Here is a 20,048-nt window from a genome sequence, read left to right as displayed (position 1 = left end):
CTCAGTTCTTCCAAGCATATACCCAATAATGGGGTTGCAGGACCACATGACAACCCCATAGTTAGCTTGCTGTGGAACTACCACACTCCCTTCCAGCTGGGCTGTGTCATTCTACCTCCCTACCAACAGGGAATAGGTACATCCCTCTCTTCACATTTTCTCCACACTTGTATCCCTTTGTTTAGTTTTTAAACTGTTTTATTTACACACCATACACCCTAAGTAAACAATCAATGATTCCCAGTATAAGCACTTAATTATGCAGTCACCAAAACAATCTATATGAGAATATTTCCATGTCTTCCCCAAAGAAAGAGTAAAAGGAGAAAAAAAATGAAGAATAAAAATACAAAAGATAGAAGAAAAATAACAATAAACTACAATGAAATGGTCAGACAACACCAACACCACCAAGAATCCCCTATCACTCCCTTAGGTCCCACTCTTATAGACATTTAGCTTTGGTATATTGCCTTTGTCACAATTAGGGAAGCATCTTACAATATTACCATTAACTTGAGACTTTAGTTTGCATTGATTGTATTTTTTCCCCTATACCATCCAATTTTCAACACCTTGTAATGTTGACATTCATTTGTTCTCCCCCATTTAAAAACATTATAATATTTGTACATTTAATCACTATCACTGACTACTTTAGGTTTTGCTAAGTTAGACAATCCAGTCTTTATTGTCTGTCTGTCCTTCTGATGTCATACATGCCCTTAGCCTTCCTCTTTCAAATGCACTCACACTCATCTTTGTTCAAAGTACTTACAATATTGTATTACCATCACACACTATTGTGCTATCCATGCCATTTCTGAAACTATATAGTCAATCCTGTTAAACCTTCTATACTCCTTCAGTATCAAATGCCTGATCTTGAACCTCTTTCTATTTCCTCATAACCTGTGTTCTCAACTTTCAAATTTTCCTCATCAATGTTAGTCCATATTAGTGAGACCATATAGTACCCTTACTGATAGCCTTCATTTCTACACTCTTCTCCAAACCTCTTTCCCCTGTCTTTTCCTATCTGCCTGAACGGCTACCTTTAGTATTTCCTGTAGAGCAGGTATCTTGCTCACAAAGTCTCTCAGTGTCTGTTTGTCTGAGAATATTTTAAACTCCCCCACATTTATGAAGGACAGTTTTGCCAGATATAGAATTCTTGGTTGGCAGTTTTTCTCCTTCAGTATCTTAAATATATCATACCACTGACTTCTTACCTCCATGGTTTCTACTAAGAAATCTGCACATAGTCTTATCAAGCTTCTCTTGTATGTGATGGATTGCTTTTCTCTTGCTGCTTTCAGGATTCTCTCTCTGTCTTTGACATTTGATAATCTGCATATTAAGTGTCTTGGAGTTGGTCCACTCAGATCTATTCTGTTTGGGGTTCGTTGTGCTTCTTGGATCTGTAGCTTTCTGTCTTTCGTAAGAGATGGGAAATTTTCAATGATTATTTCCTCCATTATTCTTTCTGCCACTTTTCTCTTCTCCTTCTGGGACACCCATGACACATATATTTGCGCACTTCATGTTGTGATTCAATTCCCTGAGACCCTGCTCATATTTTTCCATCTTTTCCCTATTCGTTCTTTTGAGTGTAGGATTTCATATGTTCTGTCTTCTAGTTCACTTATCCTTTCTTCTGCCTCTTCAAATGTGGTGTCATAAGTCTCCTTGTGTTTTTCATCTCTTCTATTGTGCCTTTCCTTCTCATAAGTTTTGCCATTTTTTTCCTCAAACTTTCGAGTTCTTCCTTATGTCTGCCCAATGTCTTCTTCATATCCTTCATCTCTTTTGCCATACCTTCCCTCAAGTTGTTGATTTGATTTTTGAATTGATTTCCCATATTGGTTGGAACATCTTTAATTAGTTGTTTCTACTCCTGTATCTCAGTTGAAGTGTAAGTTTGTTCCTTTGACTGGGCCATATCTTCATTTTTCCTAGTGTGATTCATAGTTTTTTGTTGTCTAGGCATCTGTTTTCCTTGATTACTACAATCAGATTTTCCCAGACCAGATAGGTCCAGGTCTCAGGAGGAAGCTATATTCATACCAGGTTTCCCTGAGGATGAGACTGAGAAAATTGTCAGGCTTTCCTGTGAGACCTCTAGATTCCGTGCTTTTCCTATCCTGCCCAGCAGGTGCCACTTGTCATTTTGCAGCTCTCCACTGGCATAAAGAGGTGTGGTGCATTTCACTCTCAGTGGACCTGTCCTGGTCAGGGACTGAGAGGGTCAGAAGCCAAGCTTAAGCTGTTTCTGCCCCGCCGCCCACTCCAAGCCCTGGGGGTCTGAGTTCTCTGAGGGAGGGCTGTCACTTGAGCTGGGTGCCACCATCCCCCACCCCTTTTCTCAGGGAAGATAAGCCCCTTAGGGAATTATCTTCTACACTTGAGGTTTTCCTTTGACTATCTTAACTCCACCCTTGCCTGGGTCAGTCCTGATAATGGAAAATGCCTGAGGCTTTCTCTAATAAGCTACTTAGAATGAGAGGGAAAAAAAAGGAAAATAGAAGTCCCCTTTTCAGACACAGTCCCCAGCCCTCCAGTTCAGCAGGCAAGAACTGGAGTTGGTACCCAGTTCTGAGTTCCCCTTTTCTTGGGAAACAGCCCTGTTCAGTATTCTGAGCTCAGCAGGCTATAAAAGCCCGTTTTTATTTATTTATTTATTTTTCTGTCAGCTCCACCTCCTCTTTTCCAGGAGAAAGCTCTAGTTTCCTTTCCTGCTTGCTCCAGGTTTATCTGTGTTCCTAGCATGTATTCAGTAGTCCAAATGTGTTAATTAAAACCACAACTGGAGCTTGGGGTACAATTGTGCTTCTTGATCTGTAACTTTCTGTTACAGTGAAATTTTCCAACTCAGCCTGCTATGCTGGTGGGGTAGGGGAGCCAGCTCCACAGTTTGGGGAGCTTGACTTACAGTTCTATGCTGCAGTCTCAGCTGTTCCACCCATTCCAGACTGGTGTACCATGTGTGTTCAGTCATTGATGTGCCCCCATCAGTTGTTCCAGATACTTTCTAGTTATTCCTGGCTATTTAGTAGTTGCTTTAGGGGATGAATTCCCTACCTCCCTATGCCACCATCTTGCCCTGCCTAGCATACTGTTTTAATTGGTGTAGTTTTACAACATGTTTTAACACCTTAAGAAAATAATTAATATGTCCCCATTATGCTTATTTTCTAAAATTTATTCATTATTCTTTTCTGGGTATTCTTGCAGATGAGCTTTATATCACAGATACAAAATCTTGAAAAGGAAATGTAAGTTTTTATAAGAGTTTTGGAAAGATTGCATAATAAAGAAGGCGGAATGGCAAATCACAGAAAGCAGACACTGTTTGCCTGTTTTAATTTTGTCTAAAAAACAAAGAAAGGAATGGGTACAGAAGTAAAAACAAACAATGAGATCCTGTTCAAACCTCATGAGGTAAGGATAGTGGAAGAATACTTGTAGTATTCATAGCAAGGAACCCTGATCAGTTGACCAATGGGACAGAGAATATGGGCCTTTGTCACAACTGGACATAGATGAGCCCATGTGAAATGTTTTCTACAATCCAAACTCTTGGGACTATATATGTAAACTGCAGTTCAGGGAAGACATTCCATGTGTTTTAGAAAATATATTGAACTTAAAAGGACCAAGTTGTATGCTTTATACTAAAGAAATAATTAGGAATATACATGACGATTTAGCTGTAAGGATAGTCATCTTGGCATTGTTTATACTAGTGAAAAACTGGAAGTCATACACAAGTTCAAGAATAGGAAGTGTTTTAAAAATTTATAGGATGTCCATAGATTAGATTAGCATGCTGCAGTTCAAAATGGTATAGATATCTTTTATTTATATATAGAACCATTCATGGTTGATTACTAAATAAAACAAAAGAATGGGCTGTGAAACAATTAGCATAGTATGATCACATTTTTAAAATGTACATACTACAGGGAAAAAAAAATCTGGAATTATAATACCCAAATGTTCACAATAGGTATCTCTGACTTATGGGATTTCAATCTGCCTTTTATTTATCCTCTTTGCTCATTTTTATGGTCTTTTTTTCTAAATACTGTTTCCCTATATAATAAGAATAAAAAGCTGCATAAGTTATCATTTTTAAAGTCAAAGTCTCAGATCTACAGGGATACTGTCACAGAGGTTAGTTTTGGCCTCCTAAGAGGAAAGGCTATGTTTATCTACAAAAGAAATAGTAACTACAGGAAGTAATGCAACTTTCACAAATGTTAAGATATTGTGAAAAATAGTAACAGAAATTCCAGGACATTCTCAGAAGACAGTAGCCTAAGCACATGTTTCTGGCAACACTCTACCATTAGCTGCTATGGCTTGGAAAGTGTGGGGATATATCGGAGTCTTACATCCTTTAGGAAGAACGTGCAGTGTGGGGAAGTAGAGATAAAAGACTATTCTCTTTTTTTTATAATTTCTTGAATTGTTTTAGGTATGTACTATTTTTACTTAAAAACATTTATATTGGGAATTCATAACTGTTGACTCTATAAAATAATTCAGTCTTAGAGTGCAGTGAAACATAAACATGCTTTATCTTTGATCGGCAATCTGCCACTAAAACACAATTCAAGGATAATCATTAAAAAAAGAAATTTACTATGCACAAAGATGCAAATTATTGCAACATTAAATTAACCACAAAGGAAAACAATCTAAATCTCAAGAGTCATGGAATAACTAAATATTTATGCTTTCAGCTCAATGGAATACTACATGGCCACCAAAGTAAATATCAAAACACTCTAGATGCATGAAAAATGAAGAATAATGTTAACTATTTCAATGACTGATGTATACTATGGAGAAACTTAGATGTGTAGATCGATGGCATACAAAAAGAATGCCAGATAGTTGTCATAGTGCAGTTAAGGGGCTGTGGGGAGTTTGTGCATGCACGAGTGTGAGCTTATGTTTGAGCCTGGGTGTCTCTTTTCATCAAGTTGCTGAAATAAGTAAGACTACTTCCGGAAAAAAAACAAAACAAAACATGAGGTGTTAGTAGCCCCCGTCTTGGTTAGACTATAATTCACAAACATGGGAGGTTAAAAGTCCCTCTAGAAGCTCCTCACTAAGGACAGAGAGGGGTTTCGGGTGGTATACTGGGTGTTGGAAAGCAGAGTGATTATACTTAGTGCCAGTGCTGCAGCCTGAGCAGCAGAGAAGTGAGTGACATAGAAATGTTATGGTGAAAAATAAATACATTTGGGCCAACTCCTTATGGTAAAATCAAAATACAAGGAAGGGAGAGGTCAATAGATCCATTTTCAAGGACCTCAAAGTGAAAAGTAAAATGAAATAATCAAGAAACTAACATCTGTCCAAAGGATAAGTCCTGATGCTAGAGAGAAAAGGAGGTGTGTGGGGGAGGAGCAAAAGAATTATATTTCAGGTGGAAGTAGGATAAAAGATAATGAAAAAGTAAGAGGATGATTACAGTGGCAAGGGAGCAGTAAAGAAAAGCTTCCATTTACTTGAAGGAAGAAGTGTCAGGGGTATCTAAGTGTAATCAAGAAAAAAGATAAATAGCATAAGAATATTGGTGGTCAGAATAGCAGAAGCACCCCCCCGCCCCCCACAAATCCTACAATTTCAGAAGCACATTGTGTTGGTTACTATGTGCCTGCAAGTTTGAAAGCTGAAATATATTTTGTTTTGGTTTTGGGAAGAAAATCTATTTATGTAACAGATAAAGGCCTTTTTATTATCAAATTAACCTGTGAGGATCTCATATATTTAGCTAATGAAATAGCACAAGCCAATAAATTCCTGCTGTTAAGCCAACTATGGTATGGTATTCATTTTAGCAATTAGGAAACTAAAACAAAATCAAAACCAGACAAAACAACTATAAAAACAGAGAACTACAGACCATTGGACAAAATCAATGACCACTCATGATAAAAATTCTTAGCAAACTAGAAATAGAGCAGAATTTCCTCTACTTGTTAAAGAGCATCTACAGAAAAAAAAAATTATATCTAACATTATATTTAAGGATGAAAGACCAAATGCTTTCCCCCTACGATCAGGAACAAAGCAAGGATATCTGCTGTCATCACTCTTACTCAACATGATGCAGGAAGTTCTAGCTAATCCAATAAGGCAAGAAAAGGAAACAAAAGGCATTCAGATAAGAAATCAAACTGTCCCTATTATCCATGTAGAAAATCCCAAGGAATCTACAAAAACACTCCTAGAACCAATAAGTGAGTCAGCGAGGTTGCACATACAAGGTCAACCCACAAAAACCAATGCACAATTGGAAACCAAAGCTTAAAAAAAAAATACCATTTACAATGGTCCCCCCCACAAATGAAATATTTAGGTAAAAACCAAACAAAACATGTTTAGGATCTGTTTGCTAAAAACAACAATCAAGAGATCTACCAACAGATAAATAACTATCCAGTAATTCAGCTAATTATTTACTTATCAGAATATGCATAGGACTTAATAAAAGCTCAATAAAAGTTATAGTACCATTCAGGGAAATAAACACATATTTCTATTTAATTGTACCGATTTGTTTGGTCAATTCCTCTTCAAGCATAGTCTTTAATACTTACAGCTTAAAGTAATTAATAACTTGACTATTTAAAAGCCATTCTATTAAAAGTGTGATAATTCTTGTAAGATTAGTCAAACAAATTATATCTCTTTTGGATTTAGCAACTTGTAACTTTTACACAATTGAATTTTTGTATCTTTGTCTTCTACCATTACAAGATGCTCTTGGTTTCAACACAAGTACTCTCAAGCTCTGTATAATAAAGCAGTCAAGAGTGGAGGACAGACTGAACTGACTAAATGCAATCTTCCTGGAAAAAAAAAACAAAAAACAACTTTGTTCTGACTGACTGATCACCAAATATTTAACTGAAAGTCTGCCATGGGCACATACTTTCCATGGTGCCCTTGAGAATTTCTCCTTCCTCTCCCATAGAAAGGACCTCTGTCCCTCACTCCACTGCTGACGCCTACTCTCAGCTGAGATTATCCACTGTTTCTGTTCTCTGTTTCCCTATCTGTAATCTGTCTTCCAGTTATCCAAAAGAACTTTCTTCACATTCTGCATTCCTCAGCCTGTTGGGGCTCAGCAATACTTGTTGATTGCCTCAGCAGAGACTATCTAATCCACTTGCTTGATTTAAATAGATTACACTAATCTTGATACAGAACCATATGGCCAAAATGGTTATTAACTGGTTACATTTTAGCTAAAATACCCACCAACAGATAAATAAATATATTAATGAAATGCTGTCGCACAACTCTTGTTAGTAATCTGTTCCTGGGCCACTTTGCCATTAATGGAACATAAGGCCTTGTCTAATAATAAGTAGGCAAAATGTGTACTGTCTTATCTTCTAGAAGGCCGATAATTTTAAAACCAAACCAAAGCTCACCAAAATTGTAACTGGCTTCACCACCTTTCTAGAAATGACACCAGGGGCTCTAAGACGAATAGTTTCCAAAATACACCATTTAATTAGAAAGAGTTTCTTTAAGTCATTCTCAGACACTTTAATCTTGTCTTCACCTGTAAAGAGAATTTAAAAAAAAAGAAATGGAAAAAAGAGGTCATAAAGTGATTTCACATAAGGTCATTGGTATAGGTCAAATACTGACTCTGACAGAGAGTAAGTGGTAATATTACTATTATTTTTTGCATACTAAATTATTTCTTGTCACTTTTTCTTTATCACTTTCCTCTTGGCAAGATAGAATGTATGGCATAAACAAAACAAACCAATGTTGATTGCAATAACATGATGGATTGCTATCCAACTCTGGTTCTCGCAGTCCTATGACTCTCAATAGTCCCTGTCAGAAAGATGTTCAATTTTCATCATCTCATTCTTTCTTGTCCAAATTCTCATTCCATGTGAAGAAAGAGCAATAAGAGACAGACAGCAAAAGCACAAAGGAAAAGAGACAAGAAGTCATCTGGTTTTCTTCTTCTACCTCTTCATTGCTGATTCTTTTATTTTTATTTTAATCATTCATTTCAGAAGGTTCAAAAAGAATTCTAGGAAAGGGAGGTTGAATGTATCTCATCTAGAATGATGAGAGCCCCTTGTAAATGTAGGTGCATCAAACCTTCCTCATGTGACATACCTTATTTAATATGTAGATTGATGTCACCTGAGAAAAGATTGGAGCCACACTTTCTGCCACCCACATAATGTGGTCAGCACCTTTCAGTCAAATTAGAGAGTTTATTTAATCATTTTTCAAGTAAAATGCTCTTGAAAATTATTGAAAACAACAACTCAGCTTTCAATTTTAGTTTTGACAGGAAATGTTTGATGAGAGTAAACAACATTGCCAGTTTAATTAAGTCAATTCAGTCCTCTCTTTCACATTTGCTACCCGACAGTATTGGGAATGAGTGGGTGAGCATGAGGTAAGGGTCTTCAGCCATCTTTGTCTCTGCCTCTAGTTGAGGCTTGTTCCAGAGCAGGAGAGGGCTGGTGGGTGGATGCTATCTGGGAAGCCTTGACGGTCCGTATACAGTGGAATTCCTGAGGCACAAGAAGCAACGTCTTTGGTTAGTGAAGTCTGGGAACCAGGGTTTTTGCACCCTTTGTAAGTCCCCATCGGGGCACCTATGCATTCAATTAACTTGGCATATTCTTGAGCAATGATTAGGGGCCAGGAGATGCGTTAGGCCGCACAAAGTTTACAAACATTAAGGCACAGTAACTGCTTACAATACTCTTAGTGTATCAGAAGTTGAGATGAGAACAGTTAATTGTTATACATGCGGGCAAGGAAAGTATTCTGTGAAATTCTGTGAGATATAAAAGATTTTAAGGTAGTTAAAAGGAGGAAAGGTTCACGTCCATCTAGGGGAATGCAAAATATTCTATGAGCATCTTTTCTAAAATTACAAGCATAATTAGTTCCTTGCACAGAGTAGACCTCAATAAACACATATGAATAGATAAATGGTACAGTTTCAACATGGGGAGATGAGTAGGTGGATAGTCTAGGAAAAAGAAAGAGGAAAAACAAAGGGGAGATGGCAGTCAGCACAAGTGTGTTCAGAAGACAGTAATGGTTCTAGCTTGCCCAGAAGGTGGAGTGTATGTGATGGAGCAATGAGAGATCTAATAAGGCCACACTGTAGAAGGCTCTTAATGGCATTCTGGAAGTTTGGAGAATTTGAAGACATCCTGTCCTTGGCCAAGGGAGGGTGCAAACTTTAATAATGAGAGTGATATGCAGCACTGTTCCCTATTAAATTATTACCTTCTTGTTTATTTGCTCAGATCTAAGATACTTAATATTAAAAAGAGATAAGCACCCTTATGAGCTTTTTGTTTTAACTTGCATAGACCCTGCTCCACAAAATTTTGCTTTCCCATAATAAGGATTTGAAAATCATGTTTTAGTTTTCCAGGGCTGCTATGACAAATACCACACTGGTTGGCTTAAACAGTGGGGATTTATTTCTCATGGTTTTGGAGGCTAGAAGCCCAAAATAAAGGTCTTGACAGAGCATGCTTTCTCCTGGAGTCTGTAGCATTCTGGTGCCGGCTTGCCACAATCTTTGGGGTTCCTTTGCTTGCATCTCTGCCTCTGTTACATGGCTTCTCCTTCTGCTCAGTTGTTTGTGTCTTTGTCTAGATTCCCTCTCCTTGTAAGGACTCAGCCAAATGGATTAAGGCCCGCCTGATTCAATTTGGCCTCATCTAAATAGGATCTTCAAAGATTCTATTTGCAAATGAGCCCACATTTTTACTAATAATAACATTTTCAATGGTCCAATTTACAAATCAGTTCAAACCCAGGGGAACACAGATTAAGACTTGAACATGTCTTTTGTGGGGGGCATGATTCAATCCCAACATCATAGATATGCTTTCTGTATCTTCAGTCTAAATATGACACCTCCTCCAAATTACGTCCTATAAAACATGTACAAGAAGTCAACAGGTTTTCTGAATTAAAAATAAAAGATAAGGCCAACCAAATATGAGAAATGATACATGTTACTGGTGATTCTCTGGAACATTAGCATACGAGAAATTCTGCAATAAAGTCAAATATTTTTGCCAACATTTCCAAACCTTTTTAAACATGGAATCTGCCTCCCTCTCCCCCATTATCTAAACAATAAAATCATTAGCTATTTAACAGGACCTAAAAGTCGACTAGTTATATAATGGCCAGGAATAGTTTTTAATGCAGTTCTTCAAAAAAAACAAACCCTGGTTTCAATTTGTTTGGGCATTTCCAGCATATACCATATTTCCTTACATGTATATGGTCTAATTTTCTACAAGAAGCTATTAAAAAACAAAAATTATTACCAACTGAAAACTATCTTGATATGCCCTGGAAAGCTAGTGGCACCAAACTTTTACTTATTTCACACTTTTTCTGAACTATCTCAGTATTTTCTAAGCTAATTTGGGAAAATAATTTAGGAAAGCCATGGTTGGAATTAGAAATTCTTCATTAGAGAAAGCAACTGAGATTTTTGCATATGCAATAGACAGCTTTATTAAACAACACAAACACACATTTCTTTAGCATTTACTGGAAAGTAAAGTCCTAAGCATTGCCAAAAATATAAGAAATTTAACTTTTGGAGGTCTTTGCCCTCAAATACATAAATTCTAAAACTAAAGAGAAGGAAACATAAGAGCTTCATCCAAATAGTGTTAAAAAATAGAAATTACAAGGTTCCAATTTGTGTATTAGATCATGAATGACATATAAACTTAGAACAGTGCCTAGCATGTGGTAAGTGGTCAATACAAGGAGCTAGAATTTATTAACTATTATTATTATTACTACTACTGCTACTATCATTAATGCTAAGTTAGTAATGCCTCTCTAGAAGCCACACCTTCCTTATTTACTTTTGCTCCATAGCTAATAAAATCATTCTTTTTCCTGAAACCTTTGTTGGTAGAAAAGCTACATATCTGGGGGCATGTCCAACACTAATTAGATACCAGGTCTGGGGAATTCTTTCAATCACTTATTCAATAGACATTTATTGAGAACCTCTAGGCAGTGTGCAAGTGCTGAGTATGAAGATGAATGGCATAGCCCTGGTTGTTAAGGAATTCATAGTCTGAAGGAGAAGATAAAAACTAAAAATAGTTAAAATATGATACGTGATATGACACTGAAATGTGCAATATACTATGGGGTGCACAGTGGTGGCTGTGATCAGACAGGGGAGGGAGGTGTCAGAGAGGCTTCTCTGAACAAAGGACTGGAAACACAAAGTAATGGGTATGATCAAGTAACAGAAATTCAGTGTGGCTGGAGTCCAGTGCAGGAAGTGACCAGATCAATGAACTGTGGATGGAAGTCTGAATGAGCTGTCACACTTGGTTCTCTGTGGCTTGGAAACGGGCCTAGCCTCCTTCCCAAAGGTCCTCCACCAAGGTCCTAGTCTGCCCACATCAGCTGAAGCCAGAGATGATGGCAACCTCTGGATGTGCCCAGGTTTCTTTCTGGGCCCTCTTTTCCTCTCTATCTATACTCTCTCCCTAGGTGAGTCACACATCCCTTTCCCTGTACCATACCATTGAGGGACTGCTGACACTCAGAACTGCAACTTCTGCTTTGATCTTTTTTTGAGCTCCAGATCATTTTTAACCAATTGGTAACTTAATGGTTCTGCTTGCATGGTAAATAAGGCCCTATTTACCCTTCTAATCTCATCGTATAACAAAACCTGGCTGTGTGACTTTCGCAAATTATTCAACCTCTCTGTGCCTCAGTTTGCTCACCTATGGGAGCACCTAATGGGAATATTAAAAGTATCAGCCCCATAGTTTTGTTGTAGGATTAAAAGAGTTAACACCTGTAAAGCTCTTAAGACTATAATTGGTATGTGGCAAAAATTCAGTGTTACCCAGGATTACTTTTATTGTTATTATTATTTCCTCTGCCTTCCCAACTGTTTGAAAGGCTGGCTCCCTCTTACTCAAGCCTCAGATAAAGCATTTCGTCCTCAGGGAGCCCTTTCCTGACCACCCAGCTAAAGTCTCCCTCATCACTATCACATCATATTGTTTATTTCCTATGTTGTTCCCTTTACGACATGAAATAATTTGCCTACTTGTTTATTGTTGGGTTCCCCAAATAGGGTGTGATTCCATGTGTTTTGGAATCTTGTTCCTTCTGTTCTTTGAAGTGTACCCGGTATCTAACACAGGGCCTGGCCATGGTAGTCGCTTGGTAAGTTTTTTACTGAATCAATGAATCAATGAATGCCTAAAATGGTGGAAAGGGAGATCAGTTAAGAAGAAGCTTTTAGTTTGTGAAACAGTGATGGGAGAGATAAAGATGAGCAGCCAAATTGGAAAGATTTTTGAGGGAGAATGCACAAGTCTTTAAACAAGAACTTACTGGAACCGGGTATCTGCTAGTGCAGCGGTTCACGGACACTGGTGTGCCTCAGCATCCTCTGGAGGGCTTGTTAACATATAGTTGGCCAGGCCCCACCCAAAACTTTCTTATTCAGTAGATTTGAGGGGGCTCAAGCTTTTGTATTTCTGGCCAGTTCCCAGGTGATATTGATTCTGCTGTCCCTAGGCCATACTTTGAGGACCACTGTGCTAGTTTAAAAGAAGTATAAAATATCCTTGGATTTTATTTATTAAATATTCTGGGTTTCGAACAGTTCCCACTACCAACTTTATAATAATCTCCTCTATTTTAAAAAATGGAAGCTAACAGGCTTAGTAGTTAAAATTGATAGTTTAAATCCGAAATTCTGAGTGGATATATTGACTCTGAGGGCCACCAGTTTTTCTTAGCATGAACACACAAAATGTGAAAGGAGTTTTATTTCATATTATGAACCGTAAAACCAGACAATGTGATGATTAACTCTGATTGAACTTTTTAATCTGCCAAGATTTCAGAAATGGTTCAAAATTATATCACTTTTACAGTTACAAAGTTGATATCTTCCGAACAGGAATGCCAACATGGCTTCTGGAGGTTATTGCTTAGACTTACATGTAACCATACACACGGGGTCCTATATTTCTTCTCCCCCATCCGAGGCCATAACTAAGGGCAGGGGTCAGCAAACTGATCAGTGAGCCCAACCCAGCTCACCCCACCTGTTTTTGTAAACAGGGCTTTATGGAACACAGCCACACTTACTTGCTTACGTGTTGTCTATGACTGCTTTCATGCTACGATGGCAGAGTTGAGGAATGGCAACGGAGAGTGTATGGTCCACCAAGCCTAAAATATTTATTCTTGGGTCCTTTACAGAAAAGTATTGCCACCCCCTGGCTACCAGTTGTTTCCTCGTGTACCTCCTCTTGCTCAGATGTCCAGATTCTATTCCAGCATTTTAATTTTATAAGTACTATAAATTCTGTGTGGTCTTCACTTATTTATATAACCAAGTCAAGTATGCAATGTCTAGCATAGTATCTGAAGAACCAAGTAAAAAGCAGTTATTTTACATGAAAAACATAGACTATCTCTCATGGAAAAAGATGTCTTTGTCTAGTATATACCCTACTGTGTTGAAGTCCAAAGTAAGTTCACAACCCCAGGGGGCACATGGACACCAATGATGTTAAGGAAATCAATTTCCTGATACTCGACTTATACTATATTTCCTCTTTTCTAAAATTGATGTATCTGAAGCAGGGTGGTCCAGTTTTCTTTCCCACTCCCTTAACACAATCGCCACCCCCTCACTTTACAACAGAAAGGCTTGCTACTAGCCATCATGATTGTTACCCTGGTCATTTCACCTGGAGTATAAACATCTCTTGGGAGCAAATGAAAGCGCAAGTAGAGAATACATGGCCCATAAGGGAGAGCCCCTTGAAAGCAAAGCAAAAGCAGCCACAGGAAAGAAATACTGAAAGCAGAGGTGCTTTATTTTAGCTATTTGACTACTAGCCACTGCTAAAAACAAAACAAACAAACAAACAAAAAAAATCATTTATCTGTTTCCATGTTGGTTCACCTGTCTAGCTATCTTAGAATTAGAATTCATACTGAGATGGTGTCATAGCAATACAAATTAACATGTTCATTTGAGCTGAAAAATGAAGACAGATATTTTCTGTTAGAAACAATGTTGGATTAGCTAATTAGTTTGATAATAAGGAATGACTTTGTGAATTATGCTATTTGACAGCCATTTTCCATAACGAAATGAAATAAATCTGTAATTTTTGATATTTAAATATTTTAAGTAAATTAAAAGCATGTAGATAATAAACGAGGCATGATATCCTTTGCAATTATTTAAAAATAGGATAACATACTCCAAATGCTGACGTAAAATGTGTGAGGGACCTGAAATTCTTTTATAGTGTATTTAAGTAAAAAAATAACAAAAACTGAAATCCATTGCCTATTGGCATTTGTTAGATGAAGCCCTGTGGTGGCAGTCCTGTGACACTTCAGTGGTGAATCAAAGGGAGAGTTGACTGCTCTATATAGTAAGTGAAAAAGAATTTGGGCTATTGGAGTATGTGAGTTTTGGAAGACAAGGTTGGAGATTTGTGAGAGGTCCTAGTTACATGTCAGGTGACTGATAACCTAGTAGAAGGCCAAGGAAAATTCTCCAGGGGCCCAATGACAGGGGGACTTTTAAGAAAAGCATAATATTCAACCTTATGTGGAGAACTCAATTTTAAGTTGTTTCTGGCTGCAATGTAATTTTCCCTTTCCTAGTCCCATATTTTTAATATTTTAATAAAGTCAGATGACATATAACCTTAAGTTAACACCTGAGGAAATAAAGAGATCTGAATGATGCCTGGTGAGGCAATGCAATGCAAAAAAGATCCAAAACACGCAGAAGGGAAAGGAGAGAAGAAACAGAGAAATCAGCAAATGCAGGAACTAGTTGTCAAGAGAAGCCTGGAAGTCTAGAAGTCACTGCCTCTTGCCATCTCCCCATTGCTCCCTCCAAGGATACCTTTATCTTAAAAAACATCCTTGGCAAATGGCTGTTACAAATAAATTGTCAGTAACTTTACAATTCAGATCCTAAATCCTATTTTCTTATAAAAATTGTTTTCTCTTTAAAAACCAGTTTAGAGCATCTACATTGGTCAAATTCAACAAATGATCCCTTTATTTTTTTTCCTGTTTTATTTTACTTGTGTAGATGCAGCTATGGGATACACAAAAGTAATATTTTTCTACTTGACCAAAGCCAGATCTATGTGATTCCAAAGTGACCAACCTATTATAATTCTGGTCTGCCCCCTCGCCCCGAAAAAAAATTTTTTGGACACTAGAAATAGTGGGGTTTCAGCAACCTCCCTTAGAAAAAGTTTTTTTATTAAGTATTATTATTAAACGATTTGAACTATAAAATACAAATGTGTTTTGTATTATTTAATATAGAAATGAAATGTGTTTTGAGTTGAAAATAATATTGAAAATCTATTCTGAACTATAAATATAGGCGTAATATAAATGACACTTGGAAAATAGATGTTTTGATAAGATATTTTTAGTTTCTCAAATCCCAGTGTGATGTGGGAAAAATAAAATAGTACTCTCGGACCAGACAAATAAAGAGAAAAGGAAAGATGGTAAGTTTTCAAGTGACTTCAGGGTAAAAGATTTTTTTTATTATAACTCCCAGAAAAGGCTCTCTACCCATACTGTGCATATCTTAATGCACATCTGTGGTTTGTTCTTCCAGTGTTCTGACTCTAAAATTAGAAGACTCAGCTTGGAAGAATGCCAAGGTAAATCATCAAAAGGGCTAGAGCTGATCGGAGACCGGGACCAGTTCAGAAGACAGACCAGGGAAGAAACTATGGGTGATTTGGGGTGAAATTCAGAAACCATCTGTTTGGCTCTTGGCATAAATGCAATAAAAGTCAGACCAAATCTTAGGATATTTGACATCAAATAAAAGAAAGGACATTCTTGCACTCAGAAATTGCAAAAATCCTGTCTAAAATTTTATATATAATTTTGAGATTCCAGACACATGATGACAAGCATATTATAATACAGTAACTATAGATTTGTTAAGGACATATGATAGCTTGAAATGCCATTACTTCACCCATTTATTTGCTCATTTTATATTTACTGGATGCCTATTATGTGCTAGCCCAATTACAGGTGCTGTAAGAGATGGGAAGAGAATAATGCAAAATTATTGACTATCTGATGTAGCAAATGCTTTGGATCACTTAATTTATTCCTCATAACCACCTGCCAGCTAATCAAGCCTCAAGAGAGGTTAATGTGGTCAATGATCCAAGCTTGAAAGTGTCAGAGCACGCGTCAAACCTATGTCTGTCTACATCAAAAGTCACCACACTTGCCCCTGTGCTACACTGTTTCCCCTTACAGGAGAAAGAAATTAAAAAGACACAGCCACTGCCTTAAAGGAGTTTGGATGCAAAGGCACAAAATAATATCTGGGAAGAAATAACTATAATATAAGTTTCATAAGAGAGGACTCAAGTGTCCCTGGAGTTCATCCTCTCTGGCCTGGGGCTGGAATTTCACCAAGCCTGGATGGACAGGAAGGAGTCAGCCAGGCAGAAAGAAAAGTAACTTAAAGTCCAAAATTAATCATAAAAATTTGATTTCTTGGACTTAAAAAAAAAAACCAACAAAACATGACTCAAATAGAATCACTAAAGAAAGTTCCTTCTTTGAGAGATGGCTCCCTGTTCCTAAGATTTCAACCCCTCTTCCTTACATACACACAAATCAATATAATATATAAAAGTTCTGTTTCTATGGTCCTGGTATAATACTACATAAAGATTTAACTAACAATTTTGGGTAAATAATCCATGTCTTTACAGAAAATGAGAGAACCATTAATTTCCAATGGAGGGGGGGCAAATTTGCTGAGTCATTCAGAGATATTGAGGCATATTCTGAGTAGACTAGGGGGGTCAGAAGGTGGGGGTTGAATACTGAGGAAGGCTCTGTGCTGACTCAGAAATTACAGACAGATGATATAGACATGGGGAGATACATGCAAAGATGACAAAAAGCAAAGAATAACACCTCTCTAAAATGTAAAGAGTGCAATCCTTACACATTCTACTAGCCCTTTCTTTACCTCTGAAAGCATGAATACTGAGTTCTGTTTGCTTGTCTATGTTGTAAGGTAACTTTCCTTCACAGAAGATGTCTTTTCCTGTTCATAGAATAGCCTGTTGAAAAGATTTAAAGCTAAGGTGTGTACCCAAGGTCATAGTACACATTAATAAGACTAAACCTGGGATAAAATTACATGAGATAAAGGTTGAAAAACAGCAGCTGATGCAATATTCTTACGCAGTGATTCCTACCAAAATGTGTTCAAGAAATCTTCTTTCCAATTTTTTATAATTCATTTAAAAAGTAAAATCAAGAAATAAAAGTTAGTTTAGACGGTCATTTAAGAAAGTCATATAATAACTTTGAAAAAATTATAGCACATCTATAACTCTCACCACAAAATAATGGAGCAATGACACCAACTGCTATCAGAAAATAAGGGCAGGAAATCATTGGATTTCTAGCTGATTTTCTCAACCAGAGGCCTCATGATAAACTTCTGAAAAAAATCAACATAAAGAGAGCAGAAATAAAGATAAAGAAAAACAGTAAATAAAGACTGCACAGTATTCCAGGAAAAAAACACAAAAAGGTACCTTTTGACCCTCTCTTCACTTTAAGCAGTTTTTAAACTTCAATGTGATAAGTAGTGCTCCAAAATTCCATTTAAAAAGTATGACTATTTTATTTCAGGAATATTCTCTTCTATTTAAGGAATGGCTGTTTTCTTTTTAATATCTAACATATGTTCACTGGAAAAGGTTAGTAAGTCTCCAATAGAGAGGATAAGAGTGGATAAACTGTCCTGAAGTAGATAATGCCATTTACAATATCTATCACGTGACCCCATGGACAGCTATTTCTAGGTAATGAGAATGTGCTGGTAATGGATTTCTGGAAATTTTTGCTAAAACAAAAATTTGTTCTGTTGATTTGTTTCCCCAGAAGAAGAAAAGGCATAACCTTGTTGTACTATTATTCTTTTAACAAAAATAAATTTTGTAAAACTGGTCTTTGATTATTGGAAAGAAAAATTAATTTTAATTTTTGATAAAAACCCAGATGACTTTCTTCCCCTCCAAACAAGTGTTTCCCTGTCTTTCTGAGGATTAAGGGATAGTGAGAAGAATGCCTAGAACAGGGTATATCAGGAATTGAGAAACAGAATAGCAGGGATAGGAAGAGAAGAAATGATAAAGAATTGATGAGGAGACAAGGTTGTAGAACCAACTTGGTTAAGTAAGGGACAAATCAGGAAGAGCAGAATTACTCAGCACAGTAAAGACACAGGTTTTCCCTAATTTGGCTGATTAGGTTTAGGGCTCTAACTTCCCCAGCTAGTGTAAGTCACAAGACCAGCCCCCAGTCATATTAGTTGGACACAGGGCACACCACAACAAAATGTCTTTATACAGGAAAAATCAGGGTTAAATAAACTTACAGAGCAGATATGAAAGGCATAAAGAAGTCTCAAAAGACTGTGTCAAAGAAGGGAGAAGCTGTTTTGCTTTTAAGAAGGGAGGGGGTGATGGAGAGGGTCAAAGAGGAACAGGGCCTGAGAAATAAAACACAGGTTCGCTTTGTGTAGACTTGAGCTTTTTTTTTTTTTTTTTTTTTTTTTTAAATAGACTGCCTGGGAAGATGGTCTTCCAATTCTGTAGTCCTTCTCCTCCCCTCTTCCTCTCTCCTTCCTGCCTCCATCTCCTTTCCTCCTCCCTCTTGGAGAATGCCTGGATCTTTCTGCAGGTAGCAGGGAGTAAATTTGGATTTATGGCATCTGAAGACATAGAATGGAAATTTATTGGGCACCTAAAATAATGGGGGAGTAATTACGACTTTCTAACAAAAATATTAATTAATTTTAAAAAGAGCAGAATGGATCCCTGGAGGTTGGTTATGTGTCTCATTCAGACATCTCACGAAAGCCTCTTAAATGTGAAGAAAGAACCAATATGAGAAAGTTTACTCAAGGAAGTTCCAGAGAACACATAAGATACAGAAAAGATAAGGTATTGGCAGCCTTCTTGAAAACATAAGAGTTATACAATCATTCCAAGCAAAGTATAAGCTTACTGTGCTGAAAGACCCTTCAAAAATGCAATTTAAAAATCAGTATTTTATGTTACCTCCTCAATATTTCTTTAACAGAGAAAAAATACATATTATTTGGGTTTTCTTTTTCTATAAAACATTAACCTCCTTCACTATAATACATGTTCTGTGAGACAAAATATCTGTGAGACAGATATTAAGTCAAACTTAACAAAAATTCAAGGGAAAGAGAATGAAGTAGATGATTATGAAATGGATAGGAGCCTAGGAAGTGAAATGCCTTTCAGTTCATTGCTGTCCCTATAATTCTTTAAAAGTACTCTTCCTACTGACTAGATTTCTAGAATATTAATTCATTGCAAATGTTGACAGTTTGGAAACGTTTGCCTCAAGAATGTGAAACAGAGAATAAAAATGACTTTTTTTCTTAAAATGTTTTCTAGCTTTGAAAGAAAAGATGGTAGAACTGTGCTTTTTGTTGGCATATAGTAAATAAGGGTCATGCTGACTTTATTCCAGATGCATCTATACAATTCTGTATCTGACAACTGTAGGGAGAAAAAAGAACTTCTAGGGTTCCATGATAAATAGCAGGCCAGAGCGCCTCTTAGATGGTGATTTTTAACTTCAGTTTCAACCCATTATTGAGTTGTGAAATCTATTTTGAAAGTAGATGAGGCATGCAATGGATTTGCTCTCAAGTGAGTTTTTTCCTTAAACTTTTTCATTTATTTTTAATTATAAAAGTAAAACAATTAATATATAAAGAAACAAAGATCCCATCCCCTCTACTCCAATCGATCCCTGGAAATATTAATAATTTGCTATGAAGGCTTCTACACCTTTCTCGTACAATTTTTTTCAAACAAATGTGTACATGTATTCATTTATTCAGTTAT

The 20,048-nt window shown here is 36.8% G+C and overlaps 1 protein-coding gene across 6 annotated transcripts in view; it reads right to left on the bottom strand.

The window, feature by feature from the left end:
- Nucleotides 1-20,048, bottom strand: part of LOC119539344 (24-hydroxycholesterol 7-alpha-hydroxylase) — a 108,703-nt gene that overhangs the window by 28,776 nt on the left and 59,879 nt on the right. For 5 of the 6 annotated variants that reach the window (XM_037842823.1, XM_037842826.1, XM_037842825.1 and 2 more), the window contains exon 8: nucleotides 7,458-7,591. The exons of the other annotated variant lie outside the window; for it this stretch is intronic. In XM_037842823.1, coding sequence (XP_037698751.1) covers nucleotides 7,458-7,591 — 134 coding nt within the window. The remainder of the gene's footprint in view (nucleotides 1-7,457; nucleotides 7,592-20,048) is intronic. 6 annotated transcript variants of the gene reach the window in all.

This window comes from Choloepus didactylus, chromosome 7 (assembly GCF_015220235.1).
Source record: "Choloepus didactylus isolate mChoDid1 chromosome 7, mChoDid1.pri, whole genome shotgun sequence".
Lineage (NCBI taxonomy): Eukaryota > Metazoa > Chordata > Mammalia > Pilosa > Megalonychidae > Choloepus > Choloepus didactylus.
The sequence above is the reverse complement of the archived record's forward strand: the minus strand, read 5'-3'. Positions and strand labels throughout refer to the sequence as shown.